At 45.1% G+C, this 26,884-nt stretch overlaps 1 protein-coding gene across 1 annotated transcript; it reads left to right on the plus strand.

Annotated features, from left to right (window-relative positions):
* Nucleotides 1–3,257: 3,257 nt before the first annotated feature.
* On the plus strand, nt 3,258–25,174 carry LOC310862968 (calcium/calmodulin-dependent protein kinase type 1D-like; the record flags this gene model as incomplete). The annotated part of the gene is made up of 11 exons (XM_083771090.1): nt 3,258–3,343; nt 8,086–8,211; nt 8,445–8,519; nt 8,934–9,015; nt 9,127–9,183; nt 18,862–18,985; nt 19,226–19,301; nt 21,409–21,521; nt 21,887–21,965; nt 22,250–22,337; nt 24,800–25,174. The coding sequence occupies 11 exons, from the start codon at nt 3,258–3,260 to the stop codon at nt 25,172–25,174; spliced, it is 1,281 nt and encodes a 426-aa protein (XP_083627216.1).
* Nucleotides 25,175–26,884: the final 1,710 nt, after the last annotated feature.

Genomic DNA, 26,884 nt, shown 5'->3' on the forward strand with positions numbered 1-26,884 from the left:
AAAGAAAGAAAGAAAGAAAGAAAGAAAGAAAGAAAGAAAGAGTAGCTAAATCAACGGCAAAGAGAAAGGTCTTTAGTTGTATTTCAAAGAGAAAGGTGTTTAGTTGTGTTCCAACAGAAAGAAGAGTGTTTGAGTTGTATGTGCTATTTCCCAGTCCTGGCTAAAGGAACGGACGGACGTGGGAAGACTTTCCCCTGGCTGGTATTAATGGCTGTAATCCCGGACCTCCTTGGCACCTGTGTAAAGTGATCGGTACAAACAGGCTTATAGCTCGACGCGCTCTGTCCTCCCATGAGTTTACGTAAGAGCAGCTTGACCAGTTTATGTAAGAGCAGGTACAGTATAGTTCTGTTTATGTAAGTGCAGGTGAAATGCTCTGCTTAGGGGTGTAACGATACATTTTAATAGTGATACGATACGTATCACGATACATGGTTGACGATACGATACATGGACGATATTGGTTCATTATGGCGATACGATACAATACGATTCAGTGATTTGAAATTTGTATTTAAAATACATTGACATTTTTTTTAATTAAGAAATTAAACCCCTCTTTTTCATTTTTCTTCTACAAATTGCTAAATACCACACACGAAAATGTAGTAGTGATATACAATCGATGAATTGCATAGCAAAACGATTCGATACCGATTATTTCCATTGCAAAACGATACGATACGAACGATACATATAGTCAATGTTGCCGTTTTCACTTGGATATACCTGTACTTCGATTCTTGAAAATATTTTTTCGATGCAGTTACTATATCGTTACACCCCTAGCTCTGCTAGTCCTTGACCAGAGAAAACCAGGGAGGCCACGAAGGCCATGGTCAGTGGCATAACCCCGCTATTTTCCACGAGGAGAATAGTCCAAACTGCATTTTGGTTTATAAAACAGTAGTTGTGAACGTGCCTGTCACGATTGTGAACAGAGCAGCAGCAGCAGCAGCAGCCATGTGAAAACAAGCACAAACTGTGTTTTGGTTTATAAACAGCGGGGCACTGCATGGCCTATACAGTTGTGAATGTACCTTCCGTCGGGGGAGTTGTCACTCCACTCACACCAGGGCTGTTTGGGGGGGGGGGGCATCTCTGTATGTATTTAGAATTTTATTTTGCCGGCCGTGAGCCTCAAGTGCCTCTGCCCCCCCCCCCCCCCCCCCCCTCTGTCTGCGTCACGGTAGGTCAGATCATATGTTGATCTGACCTCATCTGACCACATCCGACCTCATCAAACCTTGTACACTCAAGATACTTCCCCCGCTGCCACCCTTAGATCTCCATATATGGAGCTGACCTGTTCTTTTTTATTTTTATTAAGCTTAAGCAGATACAGACTATGGGAAAATGCATTCAAAGAGCCTATCAATGATCTGCAGCTACTCAGTCAGGCGTACAGTATGTGTAAACTGAATGTTGGATGATTGACAGTCCTTGAGCTTTGTGGGATTACAGTCACATACTGAGGAGGTGTTTTGTTCAACCTCTTCTTGAAGGCGTGAACACTGCTAGATGTAATGTCTCCAACAACCACAGGGGGAAGGCTGTTCCATGTCCTTATAGCAGAGTGGAGAAAGCTCCTATCAAGGCATTTGGTGTTTGACTTGGGGGTTTCCAGGGCGTGGCTTGGTACTTGGTAGTACTCTCCGGGTGATTCGAACTGAGGTGTGAGCTTGAGGTAGTAGTGCTTTGAGGTCCACTGGACAGTTGGGAGTGTGCATCTTGTAGAGAACAGTTGTTGCTGCAACTGTTCTGCGATGACTCAGCTGGCCGATGGCGTACTGCTGTAGGGCAAGGTCCTCATCTACCCGATGATTTTTAAGGCCTTCTTTTGGATGAGGTCTAACTGCCTGACATTCTGACATTCCATATGTTGATATGACCTCATCAAACCCTGTAGACTCAAGACACGCTCCATATATGGCCATGACCATATACAAAATTAATTTCATATGTTGATCTGACCTCATCTGTCCTCATCAAACCCTGTACACTCAAGACACTGCCCCAGCTGCCACCCTTAGATCTCCATATATGGAGCTGACCTGTTCTGACATTCCATATGTTGCCTATCTTACCTCATCAAACCCTGTACACTCAAGACACGCTCCATATATGGCCAGTACAGAATTCATGCATCTAAAAAAATTAAATAAATATAAATATAACAAACAGTTGTGACTAACCAGCTCAGTGGCCTTGTGGTTTGAATGTCCGCCCTATAAGTCTGGGAGGTCGGAGTTCGATCCCCGGCCGGGTCATATTCCAAAGAAACGGGACCCAGTGCCTCCCTGCTTGGCACTCAGCATCAAGGGTTAGATCCCTTAGGTCCCTGTGATATATGTCCAGGGGGTGTACTTCAAGCTGCCTCATGCTACAGAAACAGGAGATAGGCTCCTGCCCATATGGGCCTCATGGCTATACAGAAACAGGAGATAGGCTCCTGCCCATATGGCCCTCATGGCTACAGAAACAAGATATAGGCTCCTGCCCCTATGGGCTTCATGGCTACAGAAACAGGATATAGGCTCCTGCCCTTATGGGCCTCACGCTACAGAAACAGGATATAGGCTCCTGCCCATATGGCCCTCATGGCTACAGAAACAGGATATAGGCTCCTGCCCCTATGGGCTTCATGGCTACAGAAACAGGATATAGGCTCCTGCCCTTATGGGCCTCACGCTACAGAAACAGGATATAGGCTCCTGCCCCTATGGGTCTCATGGCTACAGAAACAGGAGATAGGCTCCTGCCCATATGGGCCTCATGGCTATACAGAAACAGGAGATAGGCTCCTGCCCCTATGGGCCTCATGGCTACAGAAACAGGAGATAGGCTCCTGCCCCTATGGGCCTCACGCTACAGAAACAGGAGATAGGCTCCTGCCCCTATGGGTCTCATGGCTACAGAAACAGGAGATAGGCTCCTGCCCATATGGGCCTCATGGCTACAGAAACAGAGATAGGCTCCTGCCCCTATGGGTCTCATGGCTATTGGCTACAGAAACAGGAGATAGGCTCCTGCCCCTTATGGGCCTCATGGCTACAGAAAAAGGCTCCTGCCCCTATGGGTCTCACACTACAGAAACAGGAGATAGGCTCCTGGGCCTCATGGCTACAGAAACAGGAGATAGGTTCCTGCCCCATGGGCCTCATGCATGCATGGCTCAGCAAGCTTACTTGCTTTTGACCCAGAGATGTAAATGTTTTTGTGTTGTTTCACTTCAGGAGGCCACGGCGACCTCCAGGATGGGGCGTAAGGAGATCAGCTGCAGTTGGAAGAAGAACACCCGCAACATCAAAGAGGTGTTCGACTTCAAGGCCAAGATGGGCTCGTAAGTACAGTCAAGGGCTCCACCTGTGGGTCAGGAGACTAAGGAGTAAGGGGGGAAGGGGGGGGGTCAAGGCCAGGGTCATAAATACAGGGACTCAATCTGTGGGTTAGGAACAAATCCAACTCATGGACGTCAATAGAGGGTATGCACATGCATAAAGTGAGTCGCACATGCATAAATAAATATAAATCGAGTGGCAAAGTCAGTTTAATGTTGTTTAATGTCGTTTAATGCAATCAGATATAGGACTTTTCTGTGTGACTATTTTTTTGGGGGGGGGGGCACCAGTTCAAATATATCATATCAAATATGAATATGATATAAAAAATACTGTAGCAACAAGAGAAAATGTTATGGATTTGGGAACTTCTCCTTTGGTCCGCCACATGTCTCCTTTGGGACATGGTCCGGTAAAAAAAACCAAGAAATGATTACATCGTAAAAATGTGTCAGGTGAAACAGGCGCTGTCTCCGTTGTCCCCCTTTTTGTCTTTGTTTTCCTCCCATATTATTATTATTATTATTGTTATCCGCATGTCAGGCACGTAATCGCGTTGGACAAAACGAAATCATGCAGCCGGACCAACGTTAATGGCTTAACCACTTCACCACGTTTCAATCTATGTTCATATAATAGGTCCTCACTAATAATCATGAAAAGATGGTGCAATCTTTTTCTACTCGGTCTATGTCTCATAGGAGGGCTGTGGGCAGTTCAGAAACCGTCTTCCAGTGACATCATCGATGGGGAATACAAGCTAATAAAAACTGCAGGCTTTCTAGTCCTGAAAAGTTGCAATGCAAAAATGGAAGCCATCGTTCTCACGATAATGAAAATCTAAATATTGTTGTAAAGAAATCTTGTTTAAAAAAAAATCTGCCTATAATGTTGATGTCACTGGAAGACGGTTTCAAACTGTCGACTCGTCGCAACGGACCCGACGCCGGTATAAAACATGTTGTGAGTGATTCTTGCAGATCGCATGCAGGGCTCCCTCTGTTATACACTGCGAGTGTCGAGTGTATGTATATGCATATTAAGGTTTGGCAATGGTTGCTGTCCCATTGGCCAGATAAGAGGTGTGTGTGTGTGTGTTGTGTGTGTGTGTGTGCCTGGACGACATTGGCATGCCGTTGCTTGCTGTCCAGAGGAGGCAGACGAGGCAACCAATCAGGCTAGGTTGTCAGTATGACTAATAGGTCCTCTAAATGACTATAGGTCATCTACATTTCATGAGCTTTCATTAGTCAGGTTTCACCTGACAAAGAAAAAGAAGAAAAAAAAGACCATTGTGGATCAGGTGTATGGGATCACTCTATCACTAAACTCAAGTGAAATTCACCCGAACACCTGCCTGTAGAAAAAAAACAGGGATGTGGGCAGGGAAACAAACCTATACCTTCTATATGATGTCACTGAGCATCATGAAGTTATACTGAAAGAGCCACCCACCTTAGACATCAGCAACATTGTGAAAATTACAAAAATTTAATTGTGTTTAGTGTTCTATAGGGTTAAGTCTTAAAATGTCCAGAGGAGCTATTACTGGATTAGAACAGCCAGTTTATCTGTTCAGGTTAATCCCTTATACCGTCGCAGAGTCGCACGCAGATTAGTCAACTCGGTGCAGCCTGCATGGGCCTGATTCTGTCAATGAACCTGCGTGTGTGTGTGTGTGTGTGTGTGTGTGTGTGTGTGTGTGTGTGTGCGTGCGTACGTGTGTGCGGTTTCTCTCCTAAAGTCGCATATAACATCACTGTTGGGCAGAAACCTCTTTTTTGTAAATTAATTATTACTTAGGTGTCCAGATCAAACAGTCGCCGTCTGAACCTCTGTCTGCCTCATTAGCCCATTAGCCCATTAGCTCGTTAGCTCGTTAGCAGTGGTGCAAAGTACATTCACCCAAGTTAATTATGAGTAAAAATATCAATACTGTAATGTAAAAAAATACTCGGTTACAAGTGAACGTCCGGTATTCAAAATGTACCCGAGGCGAGGGCCTTTCTGTGTGGAGTTTGCATGTTCCCCCCGTGTCCCCTAGGGTAGATACCCTCACAAAAACATGCCGTAATCCTGGTCTCTAAAACTACCTCCCCCTGGCCAGCTGGGGCGCCTGATGGAGGGGAAAGGAACTGGTCGGAATAACGTGTCCCTTCCACGCGCTACGTCCGGCCGGGGAAATTCCTCTCTGTCAGGTGAAAAGAAGCAGCTTGGACTCCTCATGCATAGAAGGAGGCATGAGGTCAGTCCGCTGCCCCCCCAGGTTGGCAGAGGAAGTGTAGCGCCCAGGATTACATTAGATAATTGGCACTGGGTGAAAAGAAAACTGGGTTACAAAATCGTGGGATAAAAATGTAACGATTGTTTTTTTTTACAGTATTAGTTATCAAAATGTAGTTAAAGCACCAAAAGTTGAAAGTACTCGTTATGCAGCTGTTTCACAAGTTATCAAATGTATGAAATGTATAAAACATACTCATGTACTTTTACAAAACGTACCATACTTTTTAACACTAGCTCGCATTACTGTATTAGTAAGGCCAGCTACCACACAAGCTGACTTCAGGTCAAAAATACCTTTTTTCCCTGCAAAGTTATCGGCTACTTATTGATCCCCCTTTGAGCTCTAGACGCATTGACACCTTCTCCCCCCCAGCGGGGTAGAGCCATTGTCTTTTAAATATTGAATACTTGAACAATGGGCTGTCTGGAGGTGTGAACTAAGTTCACTCCCATGGGGGAAGAAAGGGTGACAGACCCAAAACGAACAGGCAGAGATGGTATGAGTATGCCTACATTAATATTTAGAAAATGTTTTAAACGGGCAAAGATAATCAACTTCAAAATCGTAAAATGGGTCAGAAATATCTCACAGACACTCAAGTGTTAATGCAATGTATAAAAATACTTTGTGTATGATGGGTATTTTATCGCTAAAATACTTTAAAACAACTATGAAAGGACTGTATGAATTTAGTTACTATAAATAGCTTCGACAGCAGAGCTATGATACTGGGAACGCTCCCGAACACCGGAGCTCTGGAAATACTTTTAGGAGTAATCCAATTACAACATATACTTAACTTTAGCTTTTACCAGGATACTTTAAGTAAATAGCCAATATAAACACTGTTACTTTAGGAGAATGACCTTATAAATACCGAAATGTTACCTGAGTCCACCCAAGGAGAGACGTCCAATTCAGAGTGAGGTTTTAGTCATTTTTATATATTGATTCAGAGAGACAGAACAAGGATCCACAAACAGCATCATTTACGATCAAATACACCCAGACCCCAAAGGGTCTGGTGGGTAAATGGTTTCTCTCTGCAGTCTCAAAATGAGAGACAGTACTTATACTCTTTCAGTACAAAATGGAGAATGGTACAAAGTAGACATGGCAAGACCGAGGAACATCTTACTCAATGTAAAGGGATATGTAGTTTTGGGAAAGACCTGTAGTTCATAATTCAATCACTGGATGGAAAAACACAGACCCTAAACCGGAGGTTGGCACTCGGCTTTAAAGGATAAATTGTCTATGGCATGCAGTCTCGGCGAGCTGATAAGAGAATGCCTGCATGGCCTTCAAGGTTAGTTACATGCAGGGTTCTAGACAGACAGTGCAATAATAATTCTTACTAACTAAACGCCATAAGACAGCGTGAAGTCACTACACAGGGCAACCAGATTAAAAGGTCAAAAGGTCAAAGGACCATTCACCCATGAAATATACAAAATTACCTATCAGTGTAAATTTTACCAAACGTACATAGGCCTACTCCTAAATCAAATGTATAAAAATACTTTATGTACATTTTACCAAACATACCACTTCTTACGCCACTGCTCGTTAGCTTCTCTCCAAGATGCTTAAAGTAGAGACTGTGAATGAGTCAGTCAGTGCGCACGCGCGCGCGCGCGTGTGTGTGTGTGTGTGTGTGTGTGTGTGTGTGTGTGTGTGTGTGTGTGTGTGTGTGTGCTAGAGACAGAGAGAACATCCTAGCCCTAGTTTCTGATAGGATTATCTGCAGGAGCCTATCTCCTGTTTCTGTAGCCATGAGGCCCATAGAGGCATGCAGGAGCCTATCAGCGAGTCGCGGTAAAGCATCGCATCATGTTGACTACTTGGCTTCAGTCTATAGTCCCGTGTGGCCAGACTGTTGCATGCTGGGCGGCCATAGCTCAGTGGTTAGTGAGCCCACCTGGGGAGCCAGAGTCCCTGGTTGTCCCAGGTACGATTCCAGGCCAGGTCAGCAATGTGTCGATGTGTGTCCCTGAGCAAAACTCTCAACCCCTAATTGCTCCCCGAGCACCGTAGAATCCAATGGCTGCTCACTGCTCCTAATTGTTATAGGGTGGGTAAAATGACGATGGAAGGCTCGTCTGAGAACGACCTATAGAGAAAATGCAGAGGACGAATTTCACCTATATGTATACACATATACAGTAGCCTACATAATGTGACAAAAAACTCCCCAAAGCAAGGAGTGGGGACTATTCTATTCTATTCTGCCTCTCGCAATGTTCAAATGAATGAAGGCTCCTCCGCACTCCATCGGTCTTTACAGTCACGCAAATTATCCTTCACAATTAATGTGTTAACAGATTGTGTGTCTGTGTGTGTGTGTGTGTGTGTGTGTGTGTGTGTGTGTGTGTGTGTGTGTGTGTGTGTGTGTGTGTGTGTGTGTGTGTGTGTGTGTGTGTGCATGTGCGTGTGTGTGTGCGTGTGCATGTACAGAGGATCCTTCTCAGACGTGTACATGGTCAGAGAGAAGAGCACAGGGAATCTTTACGCCTTGAAGTGTCTTCGGAAAAAATACCTGATGCTCTCCAACCTGGAGAATGAGATCAAAGTGCTGCGCAGGTACACGCACGCACGCACACACACACACACACACACACACACACACACACACACACACACACACACACACACACACACACACACACACACACGCACACACACACACACACACACACACACACACACACACACACTGTGTGATATTGATATAATATCATCAATATCATCACGAATATAAAAACACTCTTTAATATGTCTGCCTCTATCTCCCCCCCCCCTTCCCTCTCTCTCAGGATCAAACATGAGAACGTGGTGAAGTTGGAGGATTTCTATGAGAGCCGGACACACTACTACCTGGTGATGGAACTGTAAGGGTTAACCCTAACACACTACACTGGAAAGCTATGCAACTCCTTTAAACCAAGCGAGTAGACGCATGTTGTTGCAAGAAACCATTGAATTGAACCAGTTGAATCTCTTGGATCGAATTGCGTCGACATGCGCCACCATGCGCCGACGTGCAACAGGACATAATGTCACACCGCTGGGTCGAACACTAAAACCGTTTAGTTGAGTCTCGAGTCTCGACCCATCGGTGTGGTTTGAGCTTGAAGCTTTGACCCTGCAATTAATCGGAGATCGGATATCGGTCATAATTTCATAATCGTGCACCCCTAATGGCGACCCATTGAAGTCGTTTGGTCTTTCTGAACAGAGAAGCAGTCGGCCCGCAGCTCAGTGTGTGTGTGTGTGTGTGTGTGTGCATGTGTGTGCCTGCACAGGGTCTCCGGAGGGGAGCTGTTTGACCGCATCCTGGAAAGAGGGGTTTACACAGAGAAAGACGCCAGTTCTGTCATCCTCCAGGTACTAAAGGCTGTTTACCTGCATGATTATCATTATTGTCATATCATTAAAATTATTATATATTATCATACAGTATATATCATATATTATCATATTACTGTCATCCTCCAGGTCCTACAGGCTGTCAGTTACCTGCATGAGAACAGCATCGTGCACAGAGATTTGAAGGTATGCACGTGCACGCACGCAAACACGCACGCACGCACACACACACACACACACACACACACACACACACGTGCGCACGCAGAATGGTGAAATCACCCCTCAACTATATATGCGCGTATACTAGCGGGTCTTTCTTTTTTCAGGAGTTGGGTGTTGTCATATTCTAATACAGAACGAACGCCCACGCATCAGCCTCAGTGGCGTGCCTCCATAATCATTAGACTCACAACCCACACCTCCTGTTATCGAATCCTGTTTGTGGCACTGTTTTTGTGCCAACCGCAAACAACTTTTTTTTTTTTTTTTTTTTTTTTTTTTTTTGCGGCTTACGCCTTTTATTGGTTTTTTGAAGGGACAGACAGTAGGCTGACAGGAAACGGGAGAGAGATGGGGGAAGACATGCAGTAAAGGCCGTGTCGGGCTCGGGAGTCGAACCCGCGGCACACTGCGACTGGATTACCAGTCGGGTGCCCAGACAGTTACGCCACTGCCTGGGCCCGCAAACAACCTTTTAAGTAAGGTTTTAGACCGCAACGGAGTCCGACATACAAGGCCGGTTGTTGTGGCTGATAATAATTTACCAATAAATTACTCATGCCGGCAGGCTAAACCTGGGAGCTAAAACAAACTGTAATGACGCGCAATAAAACAATGATAAAATGATTCATATCCAATCAAGCTCAAAGTTTAAAACGTTTATATAGCTCAGTGCACAAAATATTACAATACAATAAATAAATATATATATATGCAATAAATATGTGCAAAGAATCTAATAAATAACAATCAAACAGTGAGCAAACAAAACGTGAATGAATCAAACTAACAAAGTATATGTGCGGTCAACAAAGTGTATCCTCCCAGCTCACCCTGCCTCCAAGTTCAAACAGCCTTAGGGGCGAGCTGGTTCAGACACCCATATTTGTTGCCTACCAAGGGCCACCCACAGACGCTCCCACCAATAACGGGACGTCAATGCGGTGCCCACACCCATCACCAACCAAGTGACAAAATACTGTAGCTAAGCATTCTTTGGCTCCTACATTCCGGCCCCTAATTAAGCCTTGCATTAATTAACTATTATTAATTATGTAGGAGCCCTTAATTAGCCTTAGCAAAGTTACAATACTTCCAAATTATAAAGTCAATGCAAATTAATTCAGAATAGTGCATCAATTCTCTCCATCGATAGGATCTCCATTCCTCTATAAACTCTCCATCTGCAAAAAATAGAGATAAAGAGAGGGTTCGGAGCATGAGCGCCCCGAGTAAGACTTCATGGCTCCTCTGCTTCTTGAAGAAGACAGACTTTAGTAATGGGCCTGTCCAGGCAGCTGGTCTTCGTCTTCACGCGAATCTGTCGCACCAGACCCTTCTTATCTGGAATTGCCTGCACAACTTTTCCTGTCAACCATGTGTTGCGAGGTGCAGATTCATCCACCACGATGACCAGATCTCCAGGAACAAAGTTCCGCTGGACGCTCTGCCACTTCTGGCGCTCTTGAAGCTGTGGGAGGTACTCCTTCACCCATCGCTTCCAAAACAGGTCAGACATGTATTGTACCTGTCTCCAACGGCGACGCACATAGAGGTCTTGCTTGACGAATACCCCTGGTGGTAGTGAGGGCTTAGACCTAAGAAGCAGAAGATGGTTGGGCGTCAATGCTTCCAAGTCATTAGGATCAGTGGAAGCTTTAGTTATTGGTCGGCTGTTCACAATAGCCTCAGCTTCACAAAGGACCGTATGGAGGCCTTCATCATCAAGATTCTGGGTCTGCAAGATGGAATTCAGCACCTTCCGTATGGATCTTATCAAGCGCTCCCACACTCCGCCATGATGGGACCCATAGGGGGGATTGAAAACCCACTTGATTCCCTTCTGCAGGAGCACGTCACTGATCTGAGCCTGGTTCCACCTTCCAATTGACTCCCTCAACTCACGTTCACCTCCGACAAAGTTTGTACCGTTGTCTGAACGCAACTCCAACGCCTGACCACGCCTTGCCACGAAGCGTCTAAGAGCGTTGATAAAGGAGTCAGTGTCAAGAGACGCTGCTACCTCAAGATGCACAGCTCTTACAGCCAGACAAGTGAAGATGACCCCGTACCTTTTTACTGTACATCTTCCTCGCCTAACTTCGAAAGGCCCAAAGTAATCCACTCCAGATCGAGTGAATGGCGGCTCGTCAGGTGAAACCCTGTCAAGAGGGAGATCTGCCATACGTTGATGTCCTGGTACTGCATGCAGTCTACGACAGACGACACACTTGGACAGAGTCTTCCTTATGGCAATGCTGGCTCCAGGGATCCAATATCTCTGGCGCAGATTCGACAGCATGTGGTTACGTCCACCATGCCCTGTCTCTTGATGAACGTGACGTAGTAGAAGGTCGGAAACGTGAAGGTCCTTGGTCAAGATAGCAGGATGTCTTGCCTCCTCTGGCATAGCTGCTCTACCAAGCCTACCCCCTACTCTCAGAATGCCACCTTCCAGAATGGGGTCAAGCCTGTAGAGATGACTGGTCTTCTTCACACCTTCCCCTTTCTGCAAGCTACCTATCTCCTCTGAGAACCTTTTCCCTTGACAAAAGCAGACAATTGCAGTTTCTGCTTTGTCAAGCTCTTCAACTGAAAGAGGACCCTTGGCGGCTTGAGCTCTGATGGTCTGCATCTCCTCGTGCACCTTCTCATCCTCCAGACCAGACTGGACAAGAAGCCTCCTCTTCTGAGCCAAATCCAACAACAGTTTCCTAAACCTGAGAACCCAACCAACCATCTTTCTCAGGCGGAACCAAGACGAGAAGTGGATAATGAACTGCGTGACCAAGTCTGCCTGCTCATCAGCTTGGATCGCATTCACAGAGGCCACCATCTTAACTTCAGGATCCTCTAGAGAGACCTTTCCAGCAAGATCAGGCTGTGCCGGCCACTCCGTTTCGGGTTCAATAAGGAACTTGGGTCCTGACACCCAAACGTCAGACTTCAGGAAGGATTCCACTCTGGTCCCTCTGGAAGCCAAGTCCGCTGGATTACTCAACGTGTCAACGTATCTCCACTGAGAAGGACTGGACATTGAAAGTATCTCGGAGACACGATTTGCCACAAATGTCTTGAACCTTGATGTTTCATTCCTGATGTATTTCAGTACGGAGGTACTATCCGTCCAGAACACTGACTCCAGTAGTGGCATTCGCAACTCCCTTTTCCAGAGCTTATCCATCCTGCTTGCCACCACTGCCGCTGTTAACTCCATGCGAGGGATGGTGATGGATTTCAATGGGGCAACTCGTGCCTTACCCATTACAAATGCACAGTGGGCTTTCTTGTGGATGTTATTCAGCAACAGGTATGTGACCGTGCCATACCCATCCTCGCTAGCGTCCGCAAAGTGATGCAATTGAGCGGAAGTGACCTCTCCAAACTTGGGAGGTTTCAAGCACCTGCACATGCGAAACTCTTCGATGAGATGAAGCTCCTCCAGCCAGACTGTCCACTCCCGGACAGTGCTTACTGGCAAAACATCATCCCAGCCCAGCTGATCCCTGCACAGGCGTTGAAGTAGCTTCTTGGCGCTCAGCACCACAGGTGCAAGAAACCCCAACGGATCGTATATGGAGCTAACGGTGGACAAGATCCCTCTCCTCGTCAGAGGTTTGTCCTTGAGTGTGATCTTGAACTTGAAAGCATCCGACTGGACACACCAGTGTACGCCCAGAGCCCTTTCCACAGGCAAATTGTCATTGTCCAAGTCAAGATCCTTGACATCCACCGCTCTTTCCTGTGGAGGTATGGCAGCAAGCACAGCGCGTCTGTTGCTAATCCACTTTGTTAGCTGAAAGCCTCCTTTAGCACACAGAGCACGAAGTTGGTGATATAGTGACACTGCCTCCTCTTCGGTGCCAATAGACACAAGACAGTCGTCCACATAGAAATGATGCAGAACTGTGTCCGCAACCTCTGAACCGAACTGGTCCCGGTTATCCTCTGCACATTTCCTTAATGCAAAGTTTGCACAGCTTGGAGAAGATGTTGCTCCAAACAGATGTGCCAACATCCTATGCTCCACCAACTCCTGGCTGTGGTCACCATTCGGCCACCAAAGGAACCTCAATAGGTCAGAGTCTGACCTTGGTACTTTGACCTGATGGAACATGGCTGCGATATCAGCCATAAGAACAACTGGCTCTTTTCGGAACCTGCTCATGACACCAACCAGTGAGCTTGTCAGATCCGGGCCTTGAAGAAGTTGTGCATTCAAAGAGGTTCCTCGGAACGTAGCTGCGCAGTCAAATACGACCCTCAGCTTTTTCTTTTGTGGGTGGTATACACCATGGTGTGGTATGTACCACACCTTGCCATCAGAACGACCCAGATCCTCAGTTGGCACCTGCTCAGCATAACCACTGGCGATGATCTCGTTCATAAAGTTGGTGTAGTCCGTATGGAACGAACCGTCGTTGTCAAATCTCCTTTTGAGAGCCAGGGTACGCTGCTCAGCAACCTTCCTGTTGTTCGGCATTCTGACATTATCTTGTCTCAAGGGTAGGCCAATGTGGTAATGACCATCAACTAACTGTACAGAGCCATTGACAGACTCCATGAAGTTCAAGTCTTCCCTAGACATTCCAAGCTGTTCCTCCTGAACACATTCAGGGAAGTCTGCCTTCATCTGCTGCTCCCACAGCTGGTCTAGTCTTGCAACTGTAATCCGATTGACGGTTACGTCATGGCTCGTGTAAGTGGTATCAGTAGGGCAGTCGCCCCTAAGAGGACCATTCACAGTCCAACCCAACATGGTTCGAATGGCGTAAGGACCACCATACTCACTTCTGACCACCTCCCATGGCTCTAGAGCCTTGGGGACGTTGGTGCCAATAAGAAGATCCACTCCTGAGTCGATTGCTGTGATGTTTATGTGCGCAAGGTGCGGCCAGTTCCGCAGATCTTCCTGCCTAGGAATGTTGCCTTGGTGGACAGGCATGCACTTCTGCGTGAATATTTCAGGTAGCTCACAGAAACAGTCTGTGTCCAGCCCAGCTACCTCCCAGTCCATCACAATGTGACTGCCCACCACCTTCTCCTGACCCATTGTCCGTAGGAGGATATCCGACCTTCGTCCTGAGAGGTTCAGCCGTTTCATTAGCCCTTCTGTACAGAAAGTAGCCGAGCTTCCAGGATCAAGGAAAGCATAAGTGACCACTGTTTTATGACCCTTCCTAGACTTCACTCGAACCGGAAGTATAGCAAGTGTGCACTCACCATCTCCGGCCCCAGTAAGACCGCTGGACTGAACTGAGATCAGAGCACTTTCATCTGCTGTTCTCTTTTCGCCTTTGGCCTGCATAGGACCTTCCCAGTCTTTGGAATAGATATGCAGCATGCTGGGATGTTTCATACCGCACACCTTGCACACCAGGCGTTTGCGACATTGTTTGCTTTGGTGCCCAGTGCACATGCAGCCAAAACACACCCCTTTCTCTTTCAAGAAGGACATCTTATCGATGTGTGTCTTCCTTTCCAATAAGGAACACAGGTCCAAGGTGTGACCTGCTCCACAAAGCAAGCAAACTCCAGGTGAGCTCCTCTCTCTATTCCATCCAGTGTCCTTGTCCCCTTCAACTGTAGCGACAGTGGTCGCAAAGCTACTTCTCCTGGGTTTAGAAAAGGACTGGGGTTTAGTAGTTCTCGATACTGCCGGGGAAGAATCCTGTAAGTCTCCAAACAGGGGGTCGCTTGCAATCTTCACCTGCCATTCGATGAATTCAACGATGTCGCGAAAGGTGGCTCTGCGGTGGTTCGTCTCCTGCAAACTGCAAGCAACATCTCTCCACTTATCCCTTAGCTTATAGGGTAACTTCCTGATAACAGTCTGCATGTTAGCAGGAACATCCAGCTCATATGTGGATTCAAACTCTCCCAGAGCATTGAAGCAGGACCGCAGCAAGAAGCTGTAAGATTGAAGCGTGTTCGCGTCCTCAGACTTTAGCGCTGGCCACAAGAAGACCTTGTCCATGTATGCCGAGGTGATCTTCAATGAGTTGCCAAAGTGTTCTTGTAATAAGGATTTGGCCTTGGCATAGCCATTTTCGGAAGACATATGATGACAGCTCCGAACCATGTCTCTGGGCTTCCCTTTGGTATACTGCTCGAGAAAGTACAAACAATCCTTGGCGCTGCGAGTCTTCTCCTCAATGCAATGCTCAAAGGCTCTCATAAATGTTTGGTATTCCAAAGGATCACCGTCAAAGGCTTGAATGTCACGGCGTGGGAGAAAGAACAACGACTGCTGTTCAGCCAGCAAAGAGGTTATCTCGTTTTGTTTCTCCAAAACAGAGATCAGCTGACCATGATTGGCGCTGCCTTGCGATAAAGGTGCAGAATGGTGTGACTGCAGCTGCAGCTGGGGATGTACTTGAGGGTTATACCCTCCACTTTGTTGCACCCTAACCGTCTCTGGCCTTGGCTGAGGCTGGTATACTGCAGCGTGAGACTGCAGCCCCATGTTCTTCACATTAGGTCGAGAATCCAATAAAGGTGGACGCGATACTGGCTGCTTAGGCCTAGCGTCAAGCAAATGGGAACGTGACTGTGGTTCACGTATTGAAGCATGATGAGATGGATGCCTCCCTGACACAGGCACAAAGGTCTCAGCATCAACATCCAACAACGGAAATCTTTCTTTCCTTTTCTCAATGTAAGAATTCATCCCATCTGCCCTACTGGCTGCAGCACCAGACACTCGAGAGCTGCCAGAAACCTTCAAGACACTTATTTTAGCCGCAGATGCTGCTATCTCAGTCTCCAACTCTAGCTGCTCTTTCTTTCTTTTGAGCTGCCTGGCTTGCTCTCTGACCTGCGCCTCTTGCTCTCTGAGCTGCGCCTCTTGCTCTCTGAGCTGCGCCTCTTGCTCTTCCAGATCCTGTTTCTCCTGGAGCATATTCTGGCGAACGAGAAGAGCTGCCAAGTCTGCTTCTGCCACTACACGTGCAGATGCAGTAGTTGAGGCGGTGGTACTAGTGGACCTACACTTACTACCTGCAATGCTCTTTTCCCTTGATGCTTCAACTGCAACATTTGAAATACTATCATCAGGGTCAATGTCATCAACGACTGAGGCTACCACCTCATCCTCATCGCCTTCTGCAACACAAATAACATCATCGTTATTTACTTCATTCAATGGTACAACATGAGGTGTGTGTGACTGACTAACTTCCTGTAACTGAGCTGCACTTTGAAGTGGGCCATTAATGTCTGAGAGCCATTTATTTGCATTTTCAATGAAAACCACTTTACGTCTGTGTATGTTCGAAAACCAAGTATTTTGTCTCTCTTGTTCTACCAGAGGAAGTAATGGGATGACAGAATCATGCAGATAGCTCGCTTCATCGTACAGTGCAGCTACAGTGTGAAGATTAAATTGAACTGTTTTTGCATTGTCAGTGTTTTGCATAAGGTCAGTAATTGCTTTTACAAGACCATCAATTTTATTAACCTTAGCTTTTCGTTCCTTTTGAAGTTGTTCCATTTTGTGTAATAATGCTTTGGCAGTGAGCTTTGATTGCCTTTTCGTTTCACTTGTACTGGCATTAGAACCTGGCCTAGATGAATTTAATTCCATTTCGAATTTGCGTTAAATGAATCAAAGTACAAAATCCTTCATCCAACTCAAAAGTCAGCATATATACGTTGCACAGTGACAGCCCTAAACAGTATGCATGTGTGTGAATGTAAATGTAGTCATTAAAAGAAAGCTATTGCTCCCCTCTAAACTTCCTGATAAATCTAAGCTATCAATGCAGACCCTATGTCTTCAGCATGTAACGATGGGTATTTATGTGCCTATATATCTCAATTAAGAGACGGCACTCCCGGGCCACCCGGTCAGCGGGTATTATAAAGCGGGCCGACCCGTTCATACACAGGAAAAACAATAAACAATAGCCTAAAACCGGAGCTATAGGCTAAAGCCGCTTCACCTATAGGGGAACAATAGAATGTGTGTGTTTGTGTGTGCGCGTGTGTGTGTGCGTGTGTGTGTGCAACAGCTGTTTGGGCTAAGCCGCTATGCGAGCGTGCAACGTGCAGTCGAGTGGACTCGATATACGAATGGATTAAACAAACTATAGAGGAATACAACATATACTGCCGTGGTGCGCACTGCAATGCACGTTCCGTTGTCTAAGCGTCGTGGGAAACCAGGTAGGCTAAACGCCAACTTCCCGACACCAACACCAACAAGATACAGGTTTGTTGACAATGTTGTGGCTGATAATAATTTACCAATAAATTACTCATGCCGGCAGGCTAAACCTGGGAGCTAAAACAAACTGTAATGACGCGCAATAAAACAATGATAAAATGATTCATATCCAATCAAGCTCAAAGTTTAAAACGTTTATATAGCTCAGTGCACAAAATATTACAATACAATAAATAAATATATATATATGCAATAAATATGTGCAAAGAATCTAATAAATAACAATCAAACAGTGAGCAAACAAAACGTGAATGAATCAAACTAACAAAGTATATGTGCGGTCAACAAAGTGTATCCTCCCAGCTCACCCTGCCTCCAAGTTCAAACAGCCTTAGGGGCGAGCTGGTTCAGACACCCATATTTGTTGCCTACCAAGGGCCACCCACAGACGCTCCCACCAATAACGGGACGTCAATGCGGTGCCCACACCCATCACCAACCAAGTGACAAAATACTGTAGCTAAGCATTCTTTGGCTCCTACACCGGTTAAGACTCACCCGTGGCTTCCCTGTGAGCCTAGGTTAGGTTTAGGTTAGGGTCCGAAATACATCGCTTTACATACATCCTTTTATCACAGCAGTTATCACAGTTAGTTACCAGACTATTTCTGTCAGAAAGAATTTTATCACACACGTGGCTTCTCTGCTTTCGGTGCCACTAAAAGTGAGTGCTGGGTTTGGCTGCGGGATTCAAGGAGTCGGGCTACTACTGTATGTCTGGCAGATATAGTTGAGGGGTGATTTCAACCCGCGCGCTGTCCTGACTCCCGGGTGCAGAATGGAGAAATCACCCGTCAAGGGCTTCTGCCAGAAATATGTGGCCTCAGCGCCGGTGCATCCAGGGCGGCAGTTAGTAGAGGTGGCACAAACTCGCAAAAAACGCGACTCAGTTATTCCCGTTCCAGTTCCCGCGCGCCCCTGTGTGCCCCGCCTCCGCTGCACGGATCATCATTGTTTGTTCGTTTTGTGTCCCACTGCGCGAGTCGGGAAGGGTGGCAATTTCCTATATAAGCGCCACCGCTGGGTGAGAGCCTTCCTCTCCCCAGAGTCATATAGAGTAAGACAGAATTACGACAACTCCATTCACTTCATGGGGCCAGGCTCTTCTACATAATAGACTTCTATTGAAAAGGGACAACAGGAAGTTTTACGGAATGCATTGGAGTCTATGGGCTTGTGCGAGTAAATGAACCATGTGACCAGGCCCCTCAACGTCGTAACTCTGTCCTACTCTATGGCTCTGCACCTCCCCTACTGGGCTTCTGGCAAGGTTTCTTTTTCAAGCGTTGTCACATTCTAATATAGACATAATAATACCTCATCCCAGCCAGATCGACACATCAGACAGATGATTGTGCTGTTATTTGAGTTGAGTTAGTAAATTGTTTTGCTCTCTCTCTCTCTCTCTCTCTCAGCCAGAGAACCTGCTCTTCTACGACACAGATGAAAACGCCAAGATAATGATCAGCGACTTTGGTTTGTCCAAAATGTCCGACCACGGCGTGATGTCTACGGCCTGCGGGACACCGGGATATGTTGGTGAGTCCGTGCTCCGTTATTTACCTATAGTTCATGTGCCGTTCATTTCCCGATTGATTGATATGTATATTGACAATGTTTAAATGTACATAAAATACACATAATTATACACCACCATCAAATGATAAATGCAAGAAAGTCAACAGCTTATTTCCATTGCAGTATAATAATTTAAAGTCATAGTAAAGATAAATACCTTTACAATTGAAACCCCATAAACCCTGTTGTTTTCTCTCACAGCCCCTGAAGTTCTCTCTCAGAAACCTTACAGCAAAGCAGTAGACTGCTGGGCCATTGGAGTCATCACCTATATACTGTAAGAAACACTTTCTCTGTGTGTGTGTGTGTGTGTGTGTGTGTGTGTGTGTGTGTGTGTGTGTGTGTGTGTGTGTGTGTGTGTGTGTGTGTGTGTGTGTGTGTGTGTGTGAGAGTGTGTGCGTGTGTTTTTATATTGTGCCAAATCAAATCAAATCAAATGCTAAGCATAATCTAATTGTGGGCTCGCCTCAGCGAGCACACTATTGTTACCCTTGGATTTCAACCTTCGTCATCTAACTAGTTCCACATACTTTATGCTAGAAATGTTGTTCAAACTTCAAACTGTTCAGCTCTTTGCAGTGAGGTGTGCTTGTATTTTGTTTTTCACAAAGTTTTATACTTTTTATACTTTTTAACTTTTTAACTTTTTTAACTTCCTCCCATAGACAATGAATGGGATTTTATCTCTAAATCAACCTCACTTTTGCAGCCTCATTACTCTGGCATACTTTGTCGTAGAAACGTGATTTAAACTTTAGAAAGCTCACACTCTGGACTTTTTCGTGGTTCAAACCGTATTCTAATACGTTAAATGGTTTTTCCGAAATCGCAGTTCAATCGCAGGCCGTTTCGCCTAATTAGTGCCAACTTAGAGTGCGGGGCTTCTTTGATCAGAGTGTGGGAACTGAATTTTATTCCTTGAAAATTTACCAAACAAATTGTCGTCCCGGCCAAAATATTCATTTTAAACGCATGTTCTTTGGTCATTTTGTAGCCACACATGTCCTCTTTCACACAATGTGACCACCAAAGCACAGAGACATACAGAATGTGAACTACGGCCTTTTAAGTGACACAAATACAGTCAAGCTGCTCATTGTACAATTCTTACGAGGAAATTATCGCGATGACAATTCTTAACTCGCTCTTATAACCACATTTTCGATCGTACCAACACCACAATCGCACATGGTGTACCTCAATATCTCAGGCCACTCACAGCGAAAATAATATTTGCATTAAATTTGTTCGGGCATAGTTTCCCCCATTCAGGACCATTGTAAAATAGCAGACCTTCAAGTTCATAGCGCGGCACTCCCAGTCATAGTGCTGGCAGTCTTTTACACTTCCACAGCTGAGACATATAAGGGCTTAATTACAGGGCTTGACATTAAAGTTACAAGATCTCAATGAGTTGCTCTGCGATACCTTGTGAGCTTGTAGGTCTGCTATTTGTGCAATTGGCTGGCCTTTACACAGCTCTCGCAAGAGCACGCACGCACGCACACACACACCCTGTCTTCCTATTGGCTGGCCTTTACACAGCTCTCGCAAGCGCACGCACACACGCACGCACGCACGCACGTTTATAAAAAAAATACTTTAATAAAATTAATTAAAAAAATATATATATAAAAAAAATGATTTTTTTTAAACATTTAAAAATTAAAAAATTAAACTTAAAAAGAAAAAACTTAATAAAGAACTTAATATTATTATTTTTTTACATTTAAAGAAAAATCTTAGACCATTATCAATAATCATTGTGTTTATGCTTTTAAAGATAGGCCTATATGCTATTTGAACCTTCTTTTTACATGTAAAAGTATGCTATTTCTGTTAAGCTCATGAATGCTTTTATATGTATACTCCATTGGATTTACTCTTTTTTTTCTTTTTCTTTTTTACCTTTTCTTAATTCATCAAGAATACATTGTAAAGCATTATTCATACATTACAAATTATTAGTAGACAGTAATACTTTACTTACTTTATTCTGCCACTTTTTGGGCATCATACTTCCACATACTTTATTTCCGCTTTATGCAGTTATTTATGCTTATTCTTTTTACACATTTTTATACATTATTTTTTTAACTTTTCCTTCAGCTTTAATACATTTTCTACTGTACATTATATACATTGCGTCTTTTGGCGAGCCCACGCAGTTTCTGCAGGGAACTGCTTTCTAGTTTTAGATTGACATTAGCCTCTGTATCTGTCATTGTGTTGCCAGGTTGTGCGGATATCCCCCTTTCTTTGAGGATAATGAGATTCTTCCTGTCATCGCCATTGTGTTGTTGCCAGGTTGTGTGGATATCCCCCATTATTTGAGGAGAATGAGACTCATCCTGTCATTGTCATTGTCATTGTGTTGTTGCCAGGTTGTGTGGATATCCCCCGTTCTTTGAGGAAAATGAGACTCGGCTGTTCAACAAGATCATGCGAGCCGACTACGCCTTCCATGCTCCTTACTGGGACGATATCTCTGAGTCAGGTAGTGCATTTAAACTTAAGCGTTCTTTTCGTGTGCAAAGAGCCGAGACACCTACGCTAAACTTGAAGAATTAAGAAGTAGAGCGACGCAGGCAGATGATGCTATGTTTCCGGAGTCCATTTTATTTCGTAGACAGTCAAACAGAGTACAGCAGCCATGGCATCAGCCATCCACTCCAGCCTATAATGGCTTGGGAGAGTGTCAACAAAAAAAAATATATTCAGTATGACTAGTTTGCAGAGGCGCGGTAATTTGTGGACACCTCCCTGAAGAGACACAGACATTTGTGGCAACAGAACAGCTAAATATACTTTTGTAGGTCTATCTTGTGTTTCTAACTTTAGCTACCTCTCGTGTTTTTGCAGCTAAAGATTTCATTAAGAACATGATGCAGAAAAACCCAATGCAGCGCTTCACCACAGAGCAGGCGCTCACCCACCCTTGGTGAGTGCACACACACACACACACACACACACACACACACAACACACACACACACACACACACACACACACACACACACACACACACACACACACACACACACGTACACACACACGCTCACGTGCACATGCATGAGAGCCCGTTGTGCGTGCGTCACAGGCCTAAGGGGGTGTTTCACAACGATCCAGTGGGAAAGGGATGTTCAATGTCCTGATTGGTTGCATCCTGTCCTTCCTCTCTCTTCTGATCGGTTACATCCTGTCCTTGCTTTTGATTGGCTACAGGATCACTGGAAAGACAGCCAGAAGCCAGGACATCTACCAATCGGTGTCTGTACTGTTACGGAAGAATTTTGCCAAATCCAAATGGATGGTGAGTGACTAAAACCTCAGACTGTATACATTACAGTAGTGGGCAGTGGTGAGTGACTGTAATACATTACAGTAGAGGGCAGTGGTGAGTGACTGTAATACATTACACTAGAGGCCAGTGGTGAGTGACTGTAATACATTACACTAGAGACCAGTGGTGAGTGACTGTAAAACATTACAGTAGTGGGCAGTGGTGAGTGACTGTAATACATTACAGTAGTGGCCAGTGGTGAGTGACTGTAATACATTACAATAGAGGGCAGTGGTGAGTGACTGTAATACATTACACTAGAGGCCAGTGGTGAGTGACTGTAATACATTACACTAGAGGCCAGTGGTGAGTGACTGTAATACATTACACTAGAGACCAGTGGTGAGTGACTGTAATACATTACAGTAGTGGGCAGTGGTGAGTGACTGTAATACATTACAGTAGTGGCCAGTGGTGAGTGACTGTAATACATTACAGTAGTGGCCAGTGGTGAGTGACTGTAATACATTACAGTAGTGGCCAGTGGTGAGTGACTGTAATACATTACAGTAGTGGCCAGTGGTGAGTGACTGTAATACATTACAGTAGTGGCCAGTGGTGAGTGACTGTAATACATTACAGTAGTGGGCAGTGGTGAGTGACTGTAATACATTACAATAGAGGGCAGTGGTGAGTGACTGTAATACATTACACTAGAGGCCAGTGGTGAGTGACTGTAATACATTACACTAGAGACCAGTGGTGAGTGACTGTAAAACATTACAGTAGTGGGCAGTGGTGAGTGACTGTAATACATTACAGTAGTGGGCAGTGGTGAGTGACTGTAATACATTACAGTAGTGGGCAGTGGTGAGTGACTGTAATACATTACAGTAGTGGCCAGTGGTGAGTGACTGTAATACATTACAGTAGTGGCCAGTGGTGAGTGACTGTAATACATTACAGTAGTGGCCAGTGGTGAGTGACTGTAATACATTACAGTAGTGGCCAGTGGTGAGTGACTGTAATACATTACAGTAGTGGCCAGTGGTGAGTGACTGTAATACATTACAGTAGTGGGCAGTGGTGAGTGACTGTAATACATTACAGTAGTGGCCAGTGGTGAGTGACTGTAATACATTACACTAGAGGCCAGTGGTGAGTGACTGTAATACATTACAGTAGTGGCCAGTGGTGAGTGACTGTAATACATTACAGTAGTGGCCAGTGGTGAGTGACTGTAATACATTACAGTAGTGGGCAGTGGTGAGTGACTGTAATACATTACAGTAGTGGCCAGTGGTGAGTGACTGTAATACATTACACTAGAGACCAGTGGTGAGTGACTGTAATACATTACACTAGAGGCCAGTGGTGAGTGACTGTAATACATTGCAGTAGTGGCCAGTGGTGAGTGACTGTAATACATTACAGTAGTGGCCAGTGGTGAGTGACTGTAATACATTACAGTAGTGGCCAGTGGTGAGTGACTGTAATACATTACAGTAGTGGCCAGTGGTGAGTGACTGTAATACATTACAGTAGTGGGCAGTGGTGAGTGACTGTAATACATTACAGTAGTGGCCAGTGGTGAGTGACTGTAATACATTACAGTAGTGGCCAGTGGTGAGTGACTGTAATACATTACAGTAGTGGCCAGTGGTGAGTGACTGTAATACATTACAGTAGTGGGCAGTGGTGAGTGACTGTAATACATTACAGTAGTGGCCAGTGGTGAGTGACTGTAATACATTACAGTAGTGGCCAGTGGTGAGTGACTGTAATACATTACAGTAGTGGGCAGTGGTGAGTGACTGTAATACATTACAGTAGTGGCCAGTGGTGAGTGACTGTAATACATTACAGTAGTGGGCAGTGGTGAGTGACTGTAATACATTACAGTAGTGGCCAGTGGTGAGTGACTGTAATACATTACAGTAGTGGCCAGTGGTGAGTGACTGTAATACATTACAGTAGTGGGCAGTGGTGAGTGACTGTAATACATTACAGTAGTGGGCAGTGGTGAGTGACTGTAATACATTACAGTAGTGGCCAGTGGTGAGTGACTGTAATACATTACAGTAGTGGCCAGTGGTGAGTGACTGTAATACATTACAGTAGTGGGCAGTGGTGAGTGACTGTAATACATTACAGTAGTGGGCAATTTATTCTGTACTGGCCACATATGGAGAGTGAGGTCAGATCAACATAATGGAATGTCAGAACAGGTCAGCTCCATATATGGAGATCTAAGGTTGACAGCGGGGGCTGAGTGTTTGAGTGTACAGGTTGTGATGAGGGCCCAGGTAGGGCCGGGCCTTAATTTTCAGCAGGTCGCATTTACTATGACATCAGGGATCTTCATCACTGATGATGTCACGCGATGCCACGAGACCTGGGCACCATGGGCATGTATGGGGATTTTGACACTGACACTGACTGACGGAAATGCACGATTCCATAGTTGACAATGACATTTCCCTCTCATACAGCAAGCGTTCAACGCGACGTCGGTCATCAGCCACATGAAGAAGTTGTCCTGCAGTGAAATGGCGTCCCACGATGTCGGCCAGCTCCACGTTCCCGACATCGTGGTGGAGTCCAACTGCGCGCTGGAAGGGGTGGAGGACGAAGAGGAGGAGGAGGAGGAACTTGAAGAGGATGAAGACGAGGCCTGTGGCGGAGGAGGAGGAGGAGGAGGAGGTGTCCTGGACCCCAACGGGAACCACCTGATGCCCCCGCCCAACCTGGATCACGGCCCAGGGCTGTGCGCCAAGCTAAGATCCTCCCACAGCGAACCCATCCCCGGCAACCCCGGAAAGGTGGAGAGCGGAGGGCAAGAGTTCCACTCAGAGTGCAGGTATTGATTGGTTGATTGATTGATTGCTTGAACACTTCATTAGTCAGACATGTAACCGGTGGGAGATATAGCCATTAAAGATGTAGTTCACCCAAAAGGTGACTTATATTATTCTTTATTTATTTCTTATACTTATCACTTACACATGAAGCCGTGAATGATGCAGAGAAAACCAGAAAATAAAGCATTTCCAAACCCAAAGAAATCAGACTTTGTTTTGTGCAAAGCCCTGCGTCACCGTGCTAAAATAGTGGCATATCATGTTAGTTTTTCAAAAACCTGGAAAAAATGGAAAATAAATTCACATCTTTTCGCAACTTTTCGCATCACATGTTGTGTTGTGTAACAGCTTTGACACCATAGACATAGGCTTAAACATGTTGTGTACATGTTATGTTATTATGTGTTACAGTGTTGACACCATAGACAGAGGGATTAAACATGTTGTGTTGATGTGTTACAGTGTTGACACCATAGACAGAGGGATTAAACATGTTATGTTATGATGTGTTACAGCTTTGACACAATAAAAGACAGAGGGAAGACCAGTAAAGGCCACACCCTTCAGACAGGGGTGTGTTCTGTCATGTGATTGGCTGGTAAGTAATCGTTTCAAGGCAAAGTCAATTATACATTATCTGATGTCATTGAAATGTCTGCTGTAGCAGAAAATATATATTCATATATGCTATAACAGTAAATATATACCCGGTATTAATATCAGCTATACCAGCACTATGGATCTGGATCTGCAAAATGTGTTATAAAGGACAACTCCTGACTTTAATAACATATAGGCTCATTTTCCTACTTATATTGATCCAGTGGGACAACCGAGGCATGGATGTGTTAATAACACATTCCTAAAGAAATGATGGTAAAAAAACCCACTTTTGACCTCAACAAATAAGCATAAGAGGGACATGCTTATGGTCTCCGCTCTATGTTATGAAACTGGACAACAGGGACATTTCTCCTAAATAGACCCTATGGCAAGTAATTCTGGAGCAATATTATAATAAGTACGAAAATGTGCTTATATGTTATTTAGTCTGGAGTTGTCCTTTATTAATACAGCGTCACAATGATCTTATATCCACTTCATACATTTATCATCACATTTTCAGAAGGGAACATCTCAAAACCACTCAACTAACCCAGTTCAACATTTCTGCGCTCTCTCTCTCTCTCCCTCTCTCCCTCTCTCTCTCTCTCCCTCTCTCCCTCTCTCTCTCTCTCTCTCTCTCTCTCTCTCTCTCTCTCTCTCTCTCTCTCTCTCCTCCTAGTGTTCATTTGTCTCCGGTGGGACAGTGTCTGTTATGAGGTCTTGAAGTCCGCTGCCATAGCTGCCTGAGGGGGGGGGGGGGTCATCTGCTGCAGGCCACGGGGTCGTGTGTGACCTGGAAAAGTGGCCATGGACTTTTGTAGCCTGGGGAGTGTTTTTCGTGCAAAACAAATGCTTGCAATGCATTCAGTCATGAAAAAACCCTAGTTTGACCCGTCATGTGCTACTTAAAGCAGATCATTTTTTATTATTATTATTATTTCTTGCCTGCATAATGGCACTTTCAGCAGCTGTCACGGATAGCCCTTTTAGGGAAACTGCATTTCTTTTGTGAGATGTTTTACTAGACACACATTTATTGGTAAGGAATTTATTCTCACATTTCTAAATATCCCCTGACTGACAGTTTTGTTTTACCACATTGTATTACCA

Source organism: Protomyctophum parallelum, assembly GCF_964188405.1.
Source record: "Protomyctophum parallelum genome assembly, chromosome: 8".
Classification (NCBI taxonomy): domain Eukaryota; kingdom Metazoa; phylum Chordata; class Actinopteri; order Myctophiformes; family Myctophidae; genus Protomyctophum; species Protomyctophum parallelum.